Source organism: Cynocephalus volans, chromosome 2 (assembly GCF_027409185.1).
Source record: "Cynocephalus volans isolate mCynVol1 chromosome 2, mCynVol1.pri, whole genome shotgun sequence".
NCBI lineage: Eukaryota > Metazoa > Chordata > Mammalia > Dermoptera > Cynocephalidae > Cynocephalus > Cynocephalus volans.
Window position 1 is genome coordinate 150192810 of NC_084461.1, and position 21842 is coordinate 150214651.

At 43.3% G+C, this 21842-nt stretch overlaps 1 protein-coding gene across 1 annotated transcript in view; it reads right to left on the reverse strand.

Annotated features, from left to right (window-relative positions):
* Positions 1-21842, reverse strand: part of SLIT3 (slit guidance ligand 3) — a 597642-nt gene that overhangs the window by 541460 nt on the left and 34340 nt on the right. Inside the window, exon 2 of the mRNA XM_063085643.1 lies at positions 11234-11305. Within this exon, the coding sequence (XP_062941713.1) occupies positions 11234-11305 (72 nt within the window). The remainder of the gene's footprint in view (positions 1-11233; positions 11306-21842) is intronic.

Sequence of the window (21842 nt, forward strand, 5' to 3'; positions counted from 1 at the left end):
GAATTCCTGTCCTGTTTTCATACTAGCTGGTGTTGTAATATTGAGTTAGTCAACCTCTCTGAGATTCAGTTTCCTCACTTATAAAACAGAGAAGATAAAACATTGCATAAGTTCTTATGAGAATAAAAATGGAATCATCTAGTCAGGACCTGGAGTATGATTAGAGTCTTAATAAATGTTTCCCTTCTCTTTTCTTCCTTTTCCATTCTACCATATGGTTAGGAGGGCCTTGGAATGCTAACAGACTCACACTAGCACATCTTGCTAAACAGGGAGCCAGTTTAGTACTAGTGACTGGGGGTTTGCTCAACCAGGTTTTTACTATCAATCAGTCACAGAGTTGCTTGCTGTCATTATTTCTCAGTTACAACATGGACCAACTCTAGCGTAGCTGAGTGTCACATTCCCTTTACTCTGTGCTAGCTAAATTAATCTTCCACTGCTTTCAGAAAGGAGAATAGAAGAAATGCAAATATATCCATATGAGATATGTGCTCCTTCTCCACCTTGCTCAGGCCCTGGAAAGCTGAATTTATTTACAATTTAATTTAATTTATTTATTTAAGAATATTCATGAGATACAAAGCTAATTGTCACCCTTCCTGCCCATGATGTGAGGGCCAGATTCCTACTGGGGGCATACCCATTACCAGAAATTACTATTGTACCCCTTGTCTCCACCCAATTATCTCCCAACGTCCCTCTACTTCCCCCTCTCCCCCCAACTCCACTTTGTAGCCCTAGGAATATTCCCTCCCTCTGTACGACCACAGCACTACTGTGGTCTTTCTTTCCTTCCTTCCTTTTGAAAAGCTGAATTTAATCAGCTTCATCGAGAAGCTTCTTTGACCTCCAGCTTCCTGTTGGGTTCAGCCAATGGGAGTCACCAACCGGGGATCAGAGGGTGAGAGGAGAGTGTGGTTGGGGGATTTATTTCCTCCTTCCCTGCCAAGTCACTTCAGGTTTACTGTGTCCCTCTACCTGAGACCATAGGTCCTGTCGGCAGTCCCTGCCTTTGCTGGGCTCTAGTAACCACTTTCCCCCACTGCTCCTTGAGGCCCAGGTGGTAGCGGTGGCTCTTTGTCGTCACTAGCCCCACGGAAATGCACCATCTCTTCTTGGCTTTTCTTTTTTTTTTTTTTTTTAAATTTTATTTTCTCGATATACATTGTAGCTGATTAATGCTCCCCATCACCAAAACCTCCCTCCCTTCTCCCTCCCCCCCTCCCCCCCAACAATGTCCTTTCTGTTTGCTTGTTGTATCAACTTAAAATAATTGTGGTTGTTATATCTTCTTCCCTCCCCCCCCCGATTAGTGTGTGTGTGTGTATGTGTGTGTGTGAATTTATATATTAATGTTTAGCTCCCTCCAATAAGTGAGAACATGTGGTATTTCTCTTTCTGTGCCTGACTTGTTTCACTTAATATAATTCTCTCAAGGTCCATCCATGTTGTTGCAAATGGCAGTATTTCATTCGTTTTTATAGCTGAGTAGTATTCCATTGTGTAGATGTACCACATTTTCCGTATCCACTCATCTGATGATGGGCATTTGGGCTGGTTCCAACTCTTGGCTATTGTAAAGAGTGCTGCGATGAACATTGGGGAAGAGGTATACCTTCGACTTGATGATTTCCATTCCTCTGGGTATATTCCCAACAGTGGGATGGCTGGGTCGTATGGTAGATCTATTTGCAATTGTTTAAGGAACCTCCATACCATTTTCCATAGAGGCTGCACCATTTTGCAGTCCCACCAACAATGTATGAGAGTTCCTTTTTCTCCGCAACCTCGCCAGCATTTATCGTTCATAGTCTTTTGGATTTTAGCCATCCTAACTGGGGTTAGATGGTATCTCAGTGTGGTTTTGATTTGCATTTCCCGGATGCTGAGTGATGTTGAGCATTTTTTCATATGTCTGTTGGCCATTTGGATATCTTCCTTAGAGAAATGCCTACTTAGCTCTTTTGCCCATTTTTGAATTGGGTTGCTTGTTTTCTTCTTGTAAAGTTGTTTGAGTTCCTTATATATTCTGGATATTAATCCTTTGTCAGATGTATATTTTGCAAATATTTTCTCCCACTCTGTTGGTTGTCTTTTAACTCTTTTAATTGTTTCTTTTGCTGTGCAGAAGCTTTTTAGTTTGATATAATCCCATTTGTTTATTTTTCCTTTGGTTGCCCGTGCTTTTGGGGTCGTATTCATGAAGTCTGTGCCCAGTCCTATTTCCTGAAGTGTTTCTCCTATGTTTTCTTTAAGAAGTTTTATTGTCTCAGGGTGTATATTTAAATCCTTAATCCATTTTGAGTTGATTTTAGTATACGGTGAGAGGTATGGATCTAGTTTCATTCTCCTGCATATTGATATCCAGTTATCCCAACACCACTTGCTGAAGAGGCAGTCCCTTCCCCAGTGAATAGGCTTGGTGCCTTTGTCAAAGATCAGATGGCAGTAAGTGTGTGGGTTGATTTCTGGATTCTCTATTCTATTCCATTGGTCAGTGTGTCTGTTTTTATGCCAGTACCATACTGTTTTGGTTATTATAGCTTTGTAGTATAGCTTAAAGTCAGGTAGTGTTATGCCTCCAGCTTTATTTTTTTTGCTGAGCATTGCTTTGGCTATTCGTGGTCTTTTATTGTTCCATATAAATGTCTGAATAGTTTTTTCCATTTCTGAGAAAAATATGTTTGGAATTTTGATGGGGATTGCATTGAATTTGTATATCACTTTGGGTAGTATGGACATTTTCACTATGTTGATTCTTCCAATCCAAGAGCATGGAATATCTTTCCATCTTCTTGTATCCTCTCTAATTTCTCTCAGCAGTGGTTTGTAGTTCTCATTATAGAGATTTTTCACCTCCTTGGTTAACTCAATTCCTAAGTATTTTATTTTTTTGGTGGCTATTGTAAATGGGCAGGCTTTCTTGATTTCTCCTTCTGCATGTTCACTATTGGAGAAAAGAAATGCTACTGATTTTTGTGTGTTGATTTTGTATCCTGCTACTGTGCTGAAATCATTTATCAATTCCAACAGTTTTTTTGTAGAGGTTTTAGGCTGTTCGATATATAGGATCATGTCATCTGCAAACAGGGACAGTTTGACTTCATCTTTTCCAATCTGGATGCCCTTTATTTCCTTCTCTTCTCTGATTGCTCTGGCTAGTACTTCAAACACTATGTTGAATAGGAGTGGTGAGAGTGGGCATCCTTGTCTAGTTCCTGTTCTTAAAGGAAAAGCTTTCAGCTTTTCCCCATTCAGGATGATATTGGCAGTGGGTTTGGCATATATGGCTTTAATTATGTTGAGATACTTTCCCTCTATACCTAACTTACAGAGGGTCTTTGTCATGAATGAGTGCTGAACTTTATCAAATGCTTTTTCAGCATCTATAGAGATGATCATATGGTCCTTGTGTTTGAGTTTATTAATATGGTGTATCACATTTATTGATTTGCGTATGTTGAACCAACCTTGCATCCCTGGGATGAATCCCACTTGATCGTGATGAATAATTTTTCCTATGTGTTGCTGTATTCTGTTTGCTAGTATTTTAGTGAGGATTTTTGCATCTATATTCATCAAGGATATCGGCCTGTAGTTTTCTTTTTTGGTTATATCTTTACCTGGTTTTGGTATCAGGATGATGTTTGCTTCATAGAATGAGTTTGGGAGATTTGCGTCCGTTTCAATCTTTTGGAATAGTTTGTAAAGAATCGGTGTCAATTCCTCTTTGAATGTTTGGTAAAATTCTGCTGTGAATCCATCTGGTCCTGGGCTTTTCTTTGTTGGGAGCCTTCTGATAACAGCTTCAATCTCCTTTATTGTTATTGGTCTGTTCAAATTTTCTACGTCTTCACGGTTCAGTTTTGGGAGCTTGTGTGTGTCCAGAAATTTATCCATTTCCTCCAGATTTTCAAATTTGTTGGCGTATAGTTGTTTATAGTAGTCTCGAATGATTCCTTGTATTTCAGATGAATCAGTTGTAATATCGCCTTTTTCATTTCTAATTTTTGTTATTTGAGTCTTCTCTCTTCTTTTTTTTGTTAGCCATGCTAATGGTTTGTCAATTTTATTTATCTTTTCAAAAAACCAACTTTTTGATTCGTTGATCTTTTGAATTGTTTTTTGGTTTTCAATTTCATTCAGTTCTGCTCTGATCTTAATGATTTCTTTCCGTCTGCTAACTTTAGGTTTGGATTGTTCTTGTTTTTCTAGTTCTTTAAGGTGAAGTGTTAGGTTGTTCACTTGCCATCTTTCCATTCTTCTGAAGTGAGCATTTAATGCAATAAATTTTCCCCTCAATACTGCTTTTGCAGTATCCCACAGGTTTTGGTATGATGTATCATTGTTTTCATTAGTTTCAATAAACTTTTTGATTTCCTGCTTGATTTCTTCTTGGACCCATATGTCATTAAGTAGAATGCTGTTTAATTTCCATGTGTTTGTATAGTTTCCAGAGTTTTGTTTGTTATTAATTTCTAGTTTTAATCCATTGTGGTCTGAGAAGATACATGGGATAATTCCAATTTTTTTGAATTTATTGAGACTTGATTTGTGACCTCATATGTGATCTATCCTGGAGAATGATCCATGTGCTGATGAGAAGAATGAATATTCTGAGGTTGTTGGGTGGAATGTTCTGTAGATATCTGCCAATTCCAATTGGTCTAGAGTCTTGTTTAGATCTTGTGTTTCTCTACTGATTCTTTGCCTAGATGATCTGTCTAATATTGACAGTGGAGTGTTCAGGTCCCCTGCTATTATGGTATTAGTGTCTATTTCCTTCTTTAGGTCTAATAGAGTTTGTTTTATAAATCTGGCTGCTCCAACATTGGGTGCGTACATATTTATGATTGTTATGTCTTCTTGATGGATCAGTCCTTTTATCATTAAGTAGTGTCCCTCATTGTCTCTTTTTATGGTTTTTAGTTTAAAGTCTATTTTGTCAGATAGAAGAATAGCCACTCCAGCTCGTTTTTCTTTTCTGTTTGCATGGTAAATCTTTTTCCATCCTTTCACTCTTAGTCTGTGTGAATCTTTATGGGTGAGGTGGGTCTCTTGTAGGCAGCATATAGTTGGGTCCTGCTTTTTGATCCAGTCAGCCAGTCTGTGTCTTTTAATTGGGGAATTTAAGCCTTTAACATTAAGAGTTGTTATTGAAAGGTGTTGATTTATTCCTAGCATTTTATTGGTTGTTTGGTTGTCTTAGGTGTCTTTTGTTCCTTGCTTTCTGATTTACTGTTTGGTTTCTGTGTTTGTTGGTTCCTTAGGTTGTAGATAGTGTTTTTGTTAGCTTGTTTTCTCTTCATGAATGCCATTTTTATTGTACTAGCGGGTTTATATTTTTCTTAGGTTTTTATGGCAGTGGTAGTTATTTTTCAGGAACCAAACCCAGTACTCCCTTGAGGATTTCTTGTAAGGGTGGTCTTGTGGTAGTGAACTCCCGCAGTTTTTGTTTGTCTGAGAAATATACTATTTGCCCCTCATTTCGGAAGGATAGCCTTGCAGGGTAGAGTATTCTTGGCTGGCAATCTTTGTCTTTTAGTATTTTGAAAATATCATCCCATTCCTTTCTAGCTTTTAGGGTTTGTGATGAAAAGTCTGATGTTAACCTGATTGGGGCTCCCTTATAGGTGATTTGACGCTTCTCTCTTGCAGCTTTTAAGATTCTCTCTTTGTCTCTGAGTTTTGCCAATTTGACTATGACATGTCTTGGAGAAGGCCTTTTTGGGTTGAATACGTTTGGAGATCGTTGAGCTTCCTGGATCTGAAGATCTGTGATTTTTCCTATACCTGGGAAGTTTTCTGCCACTATTTTGTTGAATATGTTTTCAATGGAATCTCCATTTTCCTCCCCTTCTGGAATACCCATGACTCGGATATTTGAGCGCTTGAGGTTGTCTGATATCTCTCTCAGATTTTCTTCCATGTCCTTGATTCTTTTTTCTTTCTTTTTGTCTGCTTGTGTTATTTCAAACAGCCCATCTTCAAGTTCAGAGGTTCTCTCTTCAACTTCGACAAGCCTGCTGGTTAAACTCTCCGTTGTGTTTTTTATTTCGCTGAATAACTTCTTCAGTTCAGCAAGTTCTGCTACATTTTTTTTCAGGACATTGATTTCCTTGTATATTTCCTCTTTCAGATCCTGTATACTTTTCCTCATTTCATCATGATGTCTAGCTGAGTTTTCTTGTATCTCATTCAGTTTCCTTAGAATTATCACTCGAAATTCCTTGTCAGTCATTTCAAGGGCTTCTTGTTCTATAGGATCTAGAGTATGAGATTTATTAACTTTTGGTGGTGTACTTTCTTGATTTTTTGTATTTCTGGTGTCTTTTTTTTTGGTGTTTATTCATTGTGGCAGGGGGTTTCACAGTCCACCGGTTTGAGACTAATGACTAACTAGGATGTTGCTGTGGTTGCCAATTTGGTATGGCTCCTGCCGTGACTGCTCAGTTGGCCTCTAGTGTCTTGTGTGTGTGGTTGCCTCGGGTCTTGGGCTTCTCCGGGGATCCACCTTTCTGGTCAGCTTGTACTCTGCTGGGCTGGTGGATCACGTACCACAGGGTGTGTGATCTCTGTTGAGCTTTCACTTCCTGTGCAGGACTTCTCCCTGTTCCGTGTGCTCTGGCCCAGGCTGTTAGATCGTGCAGTGGCGACCCCACCGGGTGTGTGGTTTCTGTCGCGTCTCCGCCTCCCTGGCCGCACGTCTCCCCCCTCTGTGCACACTGTGCTGGGCTGGGGTGTGTCTTCTGCACCCCTCGTCTATCAGCTGGGCCTTCAAGACCCTGCTCAGCACCGCCTCGCCCAGGAAGTCTACCAGGTTTCTGCTAGGCACAGACGACCGGTCTCTCTGGGTGCCTTTGTAGCACTGTGTAGATGTTTCTCGGGTCTTGTTCACCTTTGTATCCCCCCGGTATAAACCGAGACTAGTGCCCGCCTGCAGCCTGCTCTCCGGCAGGTTCAAGCGGACCTGGGAACTCTCCTACCACACTATTCCCAACCAGAAATTCGTTAGGCTTTTTTCCAAACTGGTGGTCGCAGAGATGTTATCTGCCTCCCAGTAACAGGAAGTTTACCGGGCCGGAGTCCAGGGTGTGGTGGAGTGACAGTCGGCCCGCCCGTACTTTCTAGCCCTCCCAACACTGGTCGGGACGCCCCACACCCCCAGCCCCGCCAGAGAACCGCGGAGGGAGTGGGAGAGGAGGCCGGCCCACAGGGTCCGGAAAGCCCCGCGCCAGGCCAAGCAAATGGGCTCAGTGATGGCCGAGCAGGGCGGAGCTGCCCGCACCTGGGAAAATGGAGGCAGCACCGGGGCAGTGAGTGGCCTGGTGGTGCAGGCAGGAGCCGCGTGGGCATCCACCCCCCGAACAGAGCTGTGCCAGGGATCACTCACAGTGCTGTGCCAGTTCGGGCGCTCGCTCTGTCTCTGGTTTGTTGCCTTCCGTGTTCTCGGCGCTGCCGCCTCGGGCTGTTCAGTCGCGGCACCGCTCGGGCGCTCCCAGGAATCTTCTTTAATGCTGGCCTGAAACCTCGAATCCTGAATAGGGCAGCTGGCCGCCTTCAGTGCGGCCCCAGCCTCCGGGATCCTGGCTGCATCCACAGCAGCCCTGGCGCCGTGTTCCCTGTTTCAAGACTCACTTTTGCAGCTAAGAATCAGTTCTTTTCCTGCTCCACACTTCAAAGCTGTTGCCTGTAAATGAGGCAGCCTCTCCTGCCGGGGGCAAAGTGGCGTTGAGCCCCCACGACCGGCCAGCAGCAGCAGTCCTCCCTTAAGAGATGGCCAGAGGAAGGTCCACAAGTTTCCCGGCTGCCTGAGGCCCAGTGGCCACCTTTTCCACCTCAGCTACTCCGCGCCAGCCGCCGCAGCCGCCGCCATCTTGAAACTCCTCTTCTTGGCTTTTCTGACCCCTGCCCACACCTTTATAAATAATCCTTTATTTAGCTCTCCTCATTTGCCCTGTGTGAATATTATCTCTTTCCTGCTGGGACCCTGATTGACAAGGTGTCCAGGGCCCCTTCAAGATCTACTTCCTAGATCTGTCAGAGTCCAGCCTAGTACCTGGCACTCAAAGATTCAATAAGTAATCAATATTTGATGAATCAATGAATGAATTGGTCAATGATTCAATGACCTCAATTCAATTCAATGAATTTGATTCAACTCAATTCAGTGATTCAATTCAATGAATGAATGAACGAATGAATGAATGACCTCTGGCCCTCCGATCCAGACTTCTAGGCTGAGATGGAAACAGAAACAAGCATTGAAGCCATTGATATCCCCTCATTTTATTGACCCAATGCCGGAGCTCAGGGATCGGGAAGGGCTGGGCACCCAGGAAGGCTGTCCATGGCTAGAGTCTGTTCTGAGTTAGAGGGACACAGACTGTGTTCATTTTCAGGTCTTTAAGCATTGGGTTTTTTTGTTTGTTTGTTTGTTTTTAGTTTTAGCAGTGGGTAAGAATTGGAAATTGCCCCCAAGCAGTGATGGCTGGGGTAGAGTTTAACTCTTTTATTAACCCCATTTGGGATGAAGCTCGTTCCCACATTGTGAGCACAGCAGAGTTCTTAAACAGAGTACTAAGAAAGGGAATATAACCAATACTGCCAGAAGAGACCTTTCCTACTCCCACCCCTTAGGAGAAAGAATTGTCATGGGCAAATCTTATATCTTCTCCTTGAATGCATTTCATCTGGGGAAAATTGCCCTGGGATGGGACTGGGGTTCCTCAGTCTCCAGTTTATCTGCATTCGCCCATTCACCTGTACTGTATTAACAGTTCTGTATGGAACCGGGTGGCAAGCTCGAATTATTCAAGACTATTGAGTCTTTTGGATTTCACTGTTAATTGTAAATAAGAAACAGATATGGGGAATGTGCCAAGGTGTGATGAAAGCTTTTCAAAAAAGATAGTTGTCTAGGTTACAAAGCTAAAAAAAAAAAAAAAATAGATTGAGAGAAAATATAGTTAAAATGTCTGGATATTTTATTGGTGTTAGTTAGAAAGCATTTCAGCTATTCCAACTGGCAAGTTCTTTTACAGTAATAAAGGGACACTCGAATGCGATTGTCTTTGAGTTGATAAGAAAGATAATGAAACACAGTGTATTAACAGAGCCTATAAAGTGGGGGTAGGGAAAGCCTTTCTGGCATTGCTTATCAAAAGAAGAAGAATGTACCAATTAACTGAAAAGATAAACTGTAGTCAAAGGAATGTTGTAGACCATCCAGAGGATATTAATACAATCTTTTGTGATTATTTTAAACTTTCTATTTGCAGAGAACAGATATGGAAATTGGAATTTTTATTAGTCTTTCTGATGTAATGGTATGAAAATCAAAGGGTTATTTTTGACTTGTTAGAAAATGAAGCATTAGGTGATATTTCTGACTCGTATGAAAGGAAATCTCTCACAGATGTAAGAAGAAATGGAAAAAAAATAGAGAGAGAAACTTAACAATTGTCTGTTTTTTAACACGGAAAATGACCTGGAATCATGAGTTAGTTACTGCCTATAACTCTTCAATAAAAATCACACTAAAACTGAACCACCCTTAGCCCAATCTTGATTCTGATTCACACACACCTTGTCAGAGCTGCCAGTCACTTGACAGACACGTGGCTGCTCAGGGCTAAAGAAAGACCTGGCACAGGGTGGTCTTCCCCACCAACGACGGTGAGTGGAGAATGTTCGAGACCAGAGATGGGAGAACACATCAGTAGGGAGAGCATCTGCTAGCTGAAGGCCCAGCATTCAGATCCCCATGGCCTCACATGTTGGCTTGGTGAAACTCAGACAAGCCACTGCACGTCAGTGCTGCATTTACAAAATGGGTAGACTGTTACTCTTTTGGTTTTCTATGCTTTCTATGATGCACACACGCAGCAGCACTGCATGGAGGATAGAAAGTACACATTCTGGGTTCCAGTTCCAACTCCTTCAGTTACCTGCTATGTGAGGTTGGGGCAACTTAACCTATCTGTGCCTTTGTTTCCTCTGCTACAAAGAGGGGTCAATAATAATGCCTACGTCATATGTTACCACGATGTAACACCGTGGTTGGTCCATGGAAAATATCACATACACGTTGGTTGTCATCATCATTACTGCTAACACTTCTCAGTAAGGAAAACAATGTTATAAAACTAATGCTTCACAAGTGGTAGCGAGAATAATCAATGGCTGTTCATGAAATGTTAAAACTATAAAGCACAGTATGTGCAACTATAAAAGTTAAAAAGACTTTTAACTATTCACAACACACACTACAGATGAGAAAACCGAGGCCCAGAGAGGAATAGTGATTTGCCCAAGGTTACATGGGCAGTTAATTCTGAGTCAGGACCAGAACCTAGTACTTCCTGTCCAAAATGTATTCTATTATACAGGATAATTTGCAACAAGAAGGAGACGACTTCGGGTACTAAGAGTTCAGCTGTTACTTCTAGTAATGATTTTCCAGCCAAGATTCCATGACACAAAAAACACCAAGGCAGTGTTCAAATTGTCCAGGTTGCACCCCAGGTCTGGAGCCACACATATGGGTCAAAATCAACCACTGAATAAAGAAGGAAAGAGGATCCAATTGGTCTTCTCTTGTACCTCTGAATATCTTACACTTTGCAATGGACAAGTGCTTGGGAATCTTCTTCTCAGTCACAGCTTTAAGGACGGATGAAAGTGTTCAATATTTAGCAATGGAACCTGATATTCCTTGCTCCCCTAGTCCATCAATGCCTCTCTCAAATTTTGCTACCTGTCTGAACAGCTGTGGGTGTTTGGCAAGGGCTCTGACCCTGTCTCACTTTCTCCCTCCCTCCTCCCTTCCTTTCCATTAAGCAACAAGATAAATAACTTTTGTCCTGATTGCTCTTTTAATGCACAGGCTGGAGAAGAAATTACCATCTCTATGGAAGGGAAGCATGGTTAGTCAACCTGACATTGCTGTCATCCTAGAAGCTGGGCATGTTGATTTATTCATTTATAGCCTTCTGTTTTCCCTATCACTGGAACTGAGTTCTTCCATCCATCTAGCCCAGCCAGCAGCATCCAGACACAGAATGTGATACCTGTGAGCACCTGGGTATACTAATGAAGGGCTTTCTGCTGCTGAATGGTGAATTCCTATTGCCCAGTGCTTGGGAGTGTGATGTCAGGGCAATGGAACACTTTTGCAAAACTGCAGAGCTGAAAATAAATACGTGCTGGAGGGCCCATTGCTACTTACAAGACACGAAGGTTCTTGAGCCCAGCAAAGTCCATCTTGGTGATCCTGGTGATATTATTTCTGTCCAGGTCACTGCAAAGGAGAGAAAATTCAGGTCAGATTTTTGCTGGTTACACTTATGGTCTATTCAACTCAGACTGGCCTGGACTGGAGGGATGTTGCTTGTCAAGGATAAGGCAATTCCAATGATTAATGATATCCTTTGAGCATGTCCAACTAACCTTAAGGATACTGTATGGAATAAGCCGTTTATTATGTATGTAGCAGAGCTCTGTTATATTTAACTACCTGGCTTCTGTGGCCCCTTCATTAGTAACAAATTTTTCTTTGGAAGTTCCCCCACCCCCCCAACTCTCACATCATGTCATACAAGTGGGGCTGATCCAGGGATGGGCATCTGATCCAGGCAAGACTTCTAAGCCTCTTCAATCCCCTGACCACAGCAAATGTTTCAGGAATGCACACATGACTCAAATTTGCAATAATGCTCTGTCCACTGGGGTTGCTAAGCTGCTCTAGGTTGCCAGAAGACATCTTGCCACCACAGGAAGACCCAGTAGTTGAAAAGAAGAAACTTATTCCTGGTGCTATTCTATGAGATCTACTCATGCCCGAAGCCAGATACTTGGGATTATGTGAGCCAGTCTATCCCATCTCCCTTATACATTGGCTTAAACTAGTTGGAGTTTAATTTTCTGTCACTTGAAACCAAAAGAATCTTGTCTGAATTTGGTACACAGCTAGATACCAACAGACAAGACAAAACTTGTCTATTTTCCAGCTAAGGGCAAAAACCATATCTCACTTAACTCCATAACCCAACATAGTAGAGTATGTACCTGGCACATAGTATGACAAGGTAACCTTGTCAATCTCATGCATTAGGTAAATACAGCAGCATGGATTACTCTGGCCTCAATTTGTAGACTTAAGCTCCTGAAAATGGCCCCAAAGAGGAGAATTTACCATGGAAAAGCTGCAGGCCTTATGGTGGTGGTATTGGGGTAAGTGTGGAGAAGAAACCACAACTAGTAGAAAACCAGGATTAGGAAAACTGAAGCCAGGAATGAACCTGTGAACCACTGTATACATATTTTGTGTTCACTAATATCATCTAAGAAGACTGGACACACATAAAAAAGCGACCTTGAATAATAAGTTACAATTCTTAATAATGGATGCTGAATGATTAATCCCTACACACTATGCCTACGTATGAGAAACTTTTCAGGGTTTTAGCCACTAGAGTTTCAAGAAGGTATCTGTAAGTTGGCTTTGCTTTCCTCTAGAATATTTATATACTAAGAGGCCATTTTCCCAATGATGGATCCCCAACCAAAAGTTCACTACTTCTTCAGTTTCCCTAGTCAGGTCCTAAAGTTGCCATCCTGCAATTATGCCTCACAAAGACTTATGAGTTACATAGTGGCATAAAAGGAACAGGGAAACAATGTTCAGGTTCTAGCACTTTGTGTGAGGAAAAATCAAGTTCAAGGAGGGATTACTCTCCTGATATCAGAAAAAATACTGAAGTAAAAATCCAGTGAGTCCTCAAGGAACCACACCTGGGTACCACCTCCCTTCCACATCCGGTTTTCCACTACCTAAAACAGCCAGCACAGTTTTTGTTTTTTGTGTTTGTTTTTTAAACTAGCCTGTGATGGAGAAAAGAAGTATTTAGACTTCTTAGACTAAGGTGAGTGCTGGTGAAAAAGAGGAAGAGTTACACAGGGAAATAAAGAAGGGTTGCCCATGCGATGATCTGAAACCAGCAGACAGAAAGGAATCTGTGCGACTTCCTAATCAAGAGCAACTTCTCACCTCCTGTCTGAACTGGGATGGATGTTTGGGGACCTTGACAACTGCGAATATGACAATCCAACTAAGGGTTTAATTACAAGAACACAGCATGACATCTCAGCAGCTTGTGCCAGCGGCCGCAGCACTGATATTTTCGATTAATATTTATTATGGGTGTGCTGTGGAAATGCTGAGCACGTGGCAGGGGCTGGATGTACTGTGGGGTTGCCCCAGGCACACAGTCAGTGTTTGGGAACCCGAGCTTCAGAGGCAAGCAGTCCTGGGCTTGAATCCCTGCCCTGCCACTTACTGAGTGATCTAAGAGCAGTTCACCTTGTCTCTAAGGCTCAGTTTCCCCATCTACAACATGAGGATGGCAATCTCGACCTCAAGAGTTTTTGTGCAGGTCAAATGAAAGGATGTATACACAGTACTTGTCTAGTACTTGCTAAATACCCAATCACGGCAGCTATTATCACTATAATTAGGTGAAGGTTCATCCTCCCATCTTCACTTTAAAATTTCAGTTCACCAAGAGAAACTGACCACCCTGTCCCCCCAAACCTTGTGCCTACAGATGAATCCTGGGATTCCCAAGAGACTCCTTACTTGTGTGTGATCTTCCTGCAGGTGAAAAGAAGGGTGTATTTTGTGGCCGATAAGTAGAGTGACAGTGCCTACAAAAGGCCCCTTTGCACTGCCTCTCCCTCACAGCATTTCTATGACACGTATTTCCATGGTACCTGGCTGCAGAGTGAAGCAGGGGGCCAGAGGGGAGGAAGGGGCTCTCCCCTCCGACTGAGTTCTACTGTCTACCTCCACCCACTGTGCAAACACACATACTGCTAGGGAACAGACCAGGGATTACATGGGCATCAAGATACGACAGGTCCAGGTTCAAGTCTCTGTCCCACCCCTTACCCCAGCTCCTGCTGTGTGGGTTTAAGTAACTTACTTAACTTCCCTGAGCCTCTATGCTTGGTAACCCTCTCCTACCTGCGGACCATGGAATGGTGAGAAACATAAAGCCTGGGCTTCAACATGCTTGGCTGAAAATGGTAACTCATCAAATTGACATTCAGGAGAGGTTGCCCATCCCAGCCCCGGTACCCGTAGTCCAGTCCAGGCTCCTCTGGACTTTTGGTAGTTTTCTTGACCTTAGGCTTTGGCCTCTGAAGGAATCGGTATACGTCAGCCTAGGATGAGTTCTGGGCCATCAGCTGGCAGTGTGATCCCATATAGGTGATCCGAGATGGAGGAGCTGGATGTGGGGAGGGGAAGAGGGGTGGTTTTAAATGTTTGCGATTTCTTTCTTTGAGACACTTGTTATCAAGAGGTGGAGACTATGACTGCTTCCCTTCAACCTAAGCAGACCTTTGAGACTGCATGGACAAACAGGATTGTGGCAGAAGTGATGCTGAGGAACTTCTGTGGCCAGGTTGGAAGAGGCAATGACAGAGGCTCTCTCTCTCTCTCTCTCTCTCTCTCTCAGCATTTGCATTGAAGACTTGAACTGCCATATAAGAAAAGCAGAAGACCTGAAGCCTCCATGCTATGTGAGAGGATCAGAGAGAGAGAGAGAGAGAACCTGAGGAGCCCCGCTCCCGGCTCTTGAGTCTTTCCAGCCTAGAGCTCAGGCACGTTAAGTGCAGACCCCTTTGAGACTCTAGCCTCAGCCACCATCTGGCTATAACTTATGAGAAACTCTGAGCCAAAATCACCCAGCTGAACAATTCTTGAATTTCTGACCCACGGAAACTGTGAGAGGTAATACTAAAATAAGTGCTGTGTCTTAAGCCATTAAGCTTTAGGGTGATTCATTTTGCAACAATAGAGAGGTAGAACAGAAAGGAGGAGAAAGTCACCTTCTTTCTTTAATGGTAAATATTTAATTTACCATTAATGATGGCACCCCATTCACATGGCCCTCAGTGGCAAGTCCTTTCTGAGGCCTACAGTCCTGTTGTTATGGTCAAGGCTGGCTCACAGGGCCTGAAGGCACCGTATCATTCTCGGAATGAGAACTGGCCCTTCTCTCTGGCTTGCAGGAGTAAAGATTACACAGTTAGGGATGCCCACAGGTGCTGATGGTGCCCCATGAATATGTATAAACAACTAAAAAAAAAAAAGTTAGGGATGCCCATCCCTCCAAGTGGGGCTTAGGATACCATGGGAATCACTATAATATTGCACTACTAATCACAGTAATGATTATAGTGATTACCATTCTTTGAACATTGTGGCAGACTGGTGAGCTGTCCACAAAACCATTTCCTCTCTGTCTTGAGCACACAGATAGACTCCATTTCCCAGCTTCCCGTGCACGCAGGTGCAGCCGTGTGACTGAGCTCTCATCACTATTACATGGGCAGAAGTAACATATGCTGCCTTCAGCCATGACCCATGAAACTTCCTGCCCCTCATCCACACTCTTTCTCTTCCCTCATCTTGGGCTGGGTTCAGTAGAGGACTCCATGGATGGCAAATGGAAAGAGGCTGAGTCCCTGAATAACTACGTGAAACAGAGACCTCTCCTCCCTTGCCTCCCCATTTACACACATTGGACTCAGACATATTCCAGAAATAACTCTTAAGCCACTGAAGTTTGGGAACTATTTGTTAAAGTGGCCTGTATCGACAAATGCAATGTTTGAGTCAGTAGCTTTCCGTCCTTTCTTTTCCTTCTTCTCTTTGCAACAGTTCTAAAAGATGGTTATTATTATCTTCCTTCAACAGATAAAAATACTGTAGATCAGCCTTCATAAGAGCTGATATTTGTTGGGCCCGTACCATGCACCAGGCCCTGTACTAAAGACTTTGGGTTCATGTTCTCTAATCCAGACAGCAACCATATGCAGTAGGTACTATTATTATCCTATTTTATTTATCCTCCCCAGCTTAGAAGATTTTATCAATAAAGTAACTTGCCATGAGGTCACACACCAGTAAGTGGCAAGGCTGGAATTTGAACCCAGAATCTCTGAATTCTTTTAACCATCACAATGTGCTTTCTATTTACCACTAGAGGCTAAGCATTTTCTACTGCAGCAGGTTACCTACTGAATGAAAAAAAAAAAAGAATGCATAAATAAATGCATGCATTATTAAGTAGAACAGAACACAACAGAATTTCCCATCCCCATGCCTTGAAAAAAACAAAGGCATACTGCAGCCAACTCGGCGCATTTCTCACCCCGTCTCCCAGTGAGGTCTGGCCAGCAGGAGTGCAGAGCCCCTTTGCAAACTCGAGGGGGAAGTGCTTTCTTGCTGGTTTTGCCCATGTCTGGTTATCACCATGTTGCTTATCATCTGCCATGCTGCCTATAAACAGGCATCACCATGGCAATCTCCTGCAATATTTTTCCCCATCCCGATCAGTGAATCATAAGCCAATGCTGAGACTTGGAATGTTGTGATATTTTCACATCTGTTTGACACCTTGGGTGGAATTGGGAGGAAGAGGAATTCAGAACAGCATTGGAAAAATAAAACAAAAATATGAAACAAAAATGACATTTTCTAGGGCAGGTCACTGTCCCTATCTTGGCCTGTATATATTCATATTCTTCTTTTTATATATTCTGCGGCGTTCCTGCAAAATTTTCTTCTTGATGTGGCACATCTGGGAAGATGGAGGAGTAAAAAACAACCCCGGGTAAAACAGCGCAGTGTGGAGAAAAGGGCTACAACTGTAAACCCAGAAGAAGTGGATTTGAATCCCAGCTTCCTCACTTCTTAGTTGTGTGGCTTTGGGAAAAACACTTCATTGAGCCTCAGTTGTTGTGACTGTTGCAAAATATGACCCAAAATACCAGCTGTATAGGATTACCATGAGGCTCAATAGATAAAGTATGAGGACGTACTTTCTACATAGCATTCAGAGTGGTTTATTTTTCACCCACAACCAAGTGGCAGAGAGAGGATGCAATTGTGTAGGTTAAGATGGGTTTCAAAAAAGATGTTTACCTTTCATGGTGAGACATACATAGTTAAAGAACACACCATTGGTTCAGATCAACTTTTAAGACCACCTGTCCCTTGTACAGCTAGTGTATACAGAGTGCTGCCTTCCAGGCTGCAGGAAAGAAGACAAGGTCTCAACCTAAACTGAACTTGTAGGGGCTGTCATATGACATAGGAGTTCCTTATCACAGGGGTATGTAAGCAGACATTAGTTGTGAACTTATGGTGGGTGTGATGTCTAGGGGATACACTTGATGGGTAGGAGGCTGCACTACATGACCTATAAAGTCTTGTCAATTTTGAGATCTATAATTCTCATACTTTGGCAACCCCTATGGCTTGGTCCTTGCTCTCAGGGAGCATGCAGTCTGGTTGAGGAAACAGACTAAGACTCATGAGATACTTAGAGAACAATGAAAGAATATGAAAAATTAGATGTTAAGAGAAATGTGCTAAATTCCATGGTGAGTGGGTAGTCAGAGAGTGAGAGAGCTTTAAGAGCATGAACTTGCAGAGAAGACCTCCTGGAGGAGATGGGAAGGAAGTGCACTGTGGTGGCACAGTGACAGCAAAGACAAGGGTGGGAACCACACAGAAATGGAGGGACTGAGGATGAGGGCAGGGAGCTCTTGACAGTGTGACGCACCCACATTCAAGCTCCCACCACAGTGTGATTTGGGGATGCCTGCTCAGGAAAGGGGTAAGAGGGGCCAGAATTTAGAGGTCTCAAAGCCATGCCTGACCCTTCATTTACCACCAGCAAAGAAGAGTTTCCAACCAAACCAGAACAAGCTGGCAAGGAGGGCTTTGGCCTCAGTTGCAGTTATTTGCTCCATCCTGGGAGGCTGACCTGAATGGGCCACACCACAAGGCTGGCTCCTCTGCTGTTCACATCCCTTGGAGTGAGCAGGAGATGAGAGGAAGGAGCTGACAAAGGAAGGAAGGAAGAGAGGATGGGGCATTCATTCTCCTGGTTCTCTTCCTGAGAGCTCACTTAGGTTAGATAGTTTTGCCACCAAAGGTCACAGCTCCTCTTCACTCCCCTATCAATTTCATTGTTCCAGAACATTTTGTCTCCTCTCATGTCTTCTGACATAGAAGTGGTAACTGCTCCATTGCTTCTAGTCCTGGGTTCAGTATCCTGTGTAGTTCCCCTGAACCATACCCACACCTCTGAAATACCTCCTTTGTAAATCAATTTGAATAATAATCCTATTTTGTGTTTTCTATTTTTCTACTGGTGCATCATTCATTCATTCAACAAATATATTTTGACTATTAAGTTTCAGGGGCTGTACTAAATACTTGGATACAGCTGTAAACAATATTAGCTCAGTCCCTGCCATTAAGACCTTCAGAGTTTAGTGGGGAAGAAATAAATAAAGGAACAATTACCACAGACTGTGATAAATACTCTACACCACAAGTTGGCAAACTTTTCCTTTAAAGGGCCAGATAGTAAACAATTTGGGTTTTGCATGCTATATTTTCTATCACAACGATTTAACTCTGCTTTGCAGTGTGAGAGGAGCCATAGACAATACATCAACAAATGGGCACGGCTGTGTGCCAATAAAACTTTATTCACAAAACAGGCTGAAGGCCAGGTTTGGCTCAGTGACTATAGTTTATACACTCTTGCTCTATCTTATGCCAAAGGCATAAACAAAAGCTTATAAGGAGAGTATAGAGAAAGAAATATAGAGTTATAGGGGATGGGGGAGGTAACATTTTAAGTGAGACCTCAAGAATGAGTTGGAAGGGATGGCTGTTTAGCTCAGTTGTTTAGAGCACAGCCTTACAACACCAAGGTCATGGGTTTGAATTCCCATACCTGCCAGCAAAAAAAAAAAAAAAAAGTGAAGGACTTGGCCACAGCCAGGTTGGCATGTAATACGTAAGAGGGAGTAAAAAGATTCCAGGTAAAAGAAACAGCATGTATAAATGCCCAGAAGCATTGCCTTAGGATAACAGATTTTTTGGCTGTTAAAGCATGTTGTAAGGGAAAGCATGTCCTTCTTTCCTTCCTTCCTTCCTCCTTCCCTATCCCTCACTTTCTTCCATCCTTCTTTACTTCCTACGACAAAGCAATATTAAACACCTACTCTGGACCTTTCACTGTGTTCGTGGCTAAGGATAGAGTGTAGAACAACAACAAAAAAGTTCCTTTCAAGGAACTTCTATTCCTTTGGTGAGTGTGGTAGACAGATTCTAAGGTGGTCCCCAAAAGCATCACCTCCCCCTCTCCTTGAGGGTGGGTAGGGCCTAGTGACTTGCCTCTAACCAATACAATACAGCAAAAGTGGTGGGATGTCACCTTTGAGACACATCACACATGACTGTAATGCCTGTCTTGCTAGGGGACTCTTTCCCTTGCTGACTGTGATGAAGCAAGTGGCCACATGGCAAGGAACTGAGGGCAGTATCCAACAAACAACTAGAAACTGAGGACAACCAGCAAGAACCAGGAGCCCTCCATTTAACAGGCTGCGAGGAACTGGATTCTGCCAACAACCTTGAGAGCTTGGACACGGATCCTTCCCCATTCGAGCCTTAAGATGAGACCTCAGCCCCAACCAACACCTCCATTGCAGCCTTGTGAGACCTTGAAGCAGAGGACCCAGCTAACTGTAGGTAATAAATATGTGATGCTTTAAGCCATCACACATTATTACCATTGTGGTAACATTGCTACACAGCAATAGAAAACCAACACTATGGGAGACAGGCAACCACAAATAAACAACAGGATGACATATTACGATAAGGAAATAACTAGGAAATAGTTTCAGGATGAGGCAAAGAAAACAAAGATGGGTTAAGAGGAAATGGAGGCACTGCCTTATCTAGGGAGATCAGGAGGAACCTCTCTTAGAGACTGACATTTGTCTGAGACCAGCAGGAAAAGAAGAAGCCAGATGAGGGAAGAGGCTGAAGAAAGAAGATTCCAGGTGGAGGAAGAGAAATGCAAATGTCCTGAAGGGAGTAAGCATTCAAATGGTCTAAGCAACAAAAAGGAGGTCCAGGTGACTGCAGCAGAGTAACACCAATGGGATCATAGCGGCAGGTGCCACCCCGACTGTGGAGCATCCATGGAGCTGACAACATGCCTAGCAATCAGAGAAACACCTGATTTAACAGCTCTCAGCCTCTTTCCCCTGACATCAATCCTGCCCCATGCAACCCAAATGCCAATGTCACTCTGCAGCTCAATAGGGTGGGTCTCATTGCTGTCCCAGCTTGTCTCTTCCATCTTTATATCCACAGACATTTTTTGAGCTCCTACCAGATCCAGGAACTGTGCTAGGTACTCCATCAACACATATGTTCCTGCTATTTGCTGGCCTCAAAAGCTCACAATGCCCTTTCCCCATCCAAACCCTACAGCTGTGTCATGGGTTAAATTGTGTGCCCCAAGAGATGTGTTGAAGTCCTAACACCTGTTACCTGTGAATGAAACCTTATTTGTAATCAGATTAAAATGAGGCCATTAGGATGGGCCCTAATCCAGTATGATTAGTGTCCTTCTAAGAGACAGAGACACACACGGACAATGCCATGTGACAAAAAAGACAGAGCGAGAGCGCTGCAGCTGCAAACCACCCAGGATTGCTGCCCACCATCAGAAGTGAGGAATAAACAAGGAAGGATTCTCGCCTGCAGATTTTAGAAGGAGCATGGCCCTGCTGGCACCTTGACTTCAGATTTCCAGACTCTTGAAATATGAGAGAAGAAACGTCTGTTGTTTGAAGACGCCCAGTTTGTGGCACTTTGTTATGGCAGCCTTAAGGAACAGATACATCCAATTTCAGGCTTGTCAAGCCCCCATGTGTCCCCTGCAGCCCTCACCAGCTGCTCCACCCCACACTGGTTTCTCCCTGCCCTGAACTTCTGAACTTCTGGATCATTCAGCCTCTGCACAATTCATTTTGGTCTTTCATCACATTTCCTCCCACCTCGTGTGTTGTTGCCTGTTTCCTGCATGTTTGCCTTGTCTCCCAAAGGACTGTGCAGAGGATACTCCCTACACTTCCTCCCAGACACCCTGGATGAAGTAAGGGCCCTTGGAGACACTTAGAAAAACATATACTAGTTTTCCCAGGGTGGTAGGGCAAAAAGTTTTTCTTTAACATTTCATATTTTGCTTAAGAGTATTGTTGATGTTTTCATATGTAAATATGTATTACACATGCACCTCTTACCCCCACAAAAAGAATTGAAAAACGTGGTCCAGTTGACCTGACTCTCTCCGTAGCTAAGTGACCAGGCAGAGTTAGCCATTCAAGATGCTGGAATCTGACCATCCCATCTGACTAAAGGAAGATGTTCCTTGATGAGCCCAAGGGCAGTTCTCAGGAGCTGCTCAGATTGCCCTGTCCTAATGAGTGTCTTTCTTTGTTTCGTCTCCCCAGCCCAAGGAACCTACTGCCCTGATGGAAGGGACAAAACAGTATGTATTCCAGAACTGTCAAATTGCCATCCCACCAGGTCGTGGGCAGCCATTTCCCTGCGGATCACCCTCATAGGGCTCCCATCTCACACTTTATCTCTCCAGACTCGCACAGCAGGAGGCATTATTAGTTATTCTCTGATTTTTGCACTTCATTCTCATCAGTTACATAACCACATACAAGTTTAAAAACACATACGCGCATTCGGGAAAGAAATGACTGAATTTGATTTTAAAAACTGGCTTCACACTACTTCAGTTGTTTGGGAACTAAGCCTCCTTGGGCTAAATTTTTGGCTTGGCAACACTCTTGCATATATAATTTTACACCTGCAAAAGCTTGCAGCCAGCTCTGTGCAGACAGCTACCTGCAGGGAGAAGAACAGGCCAGACAGA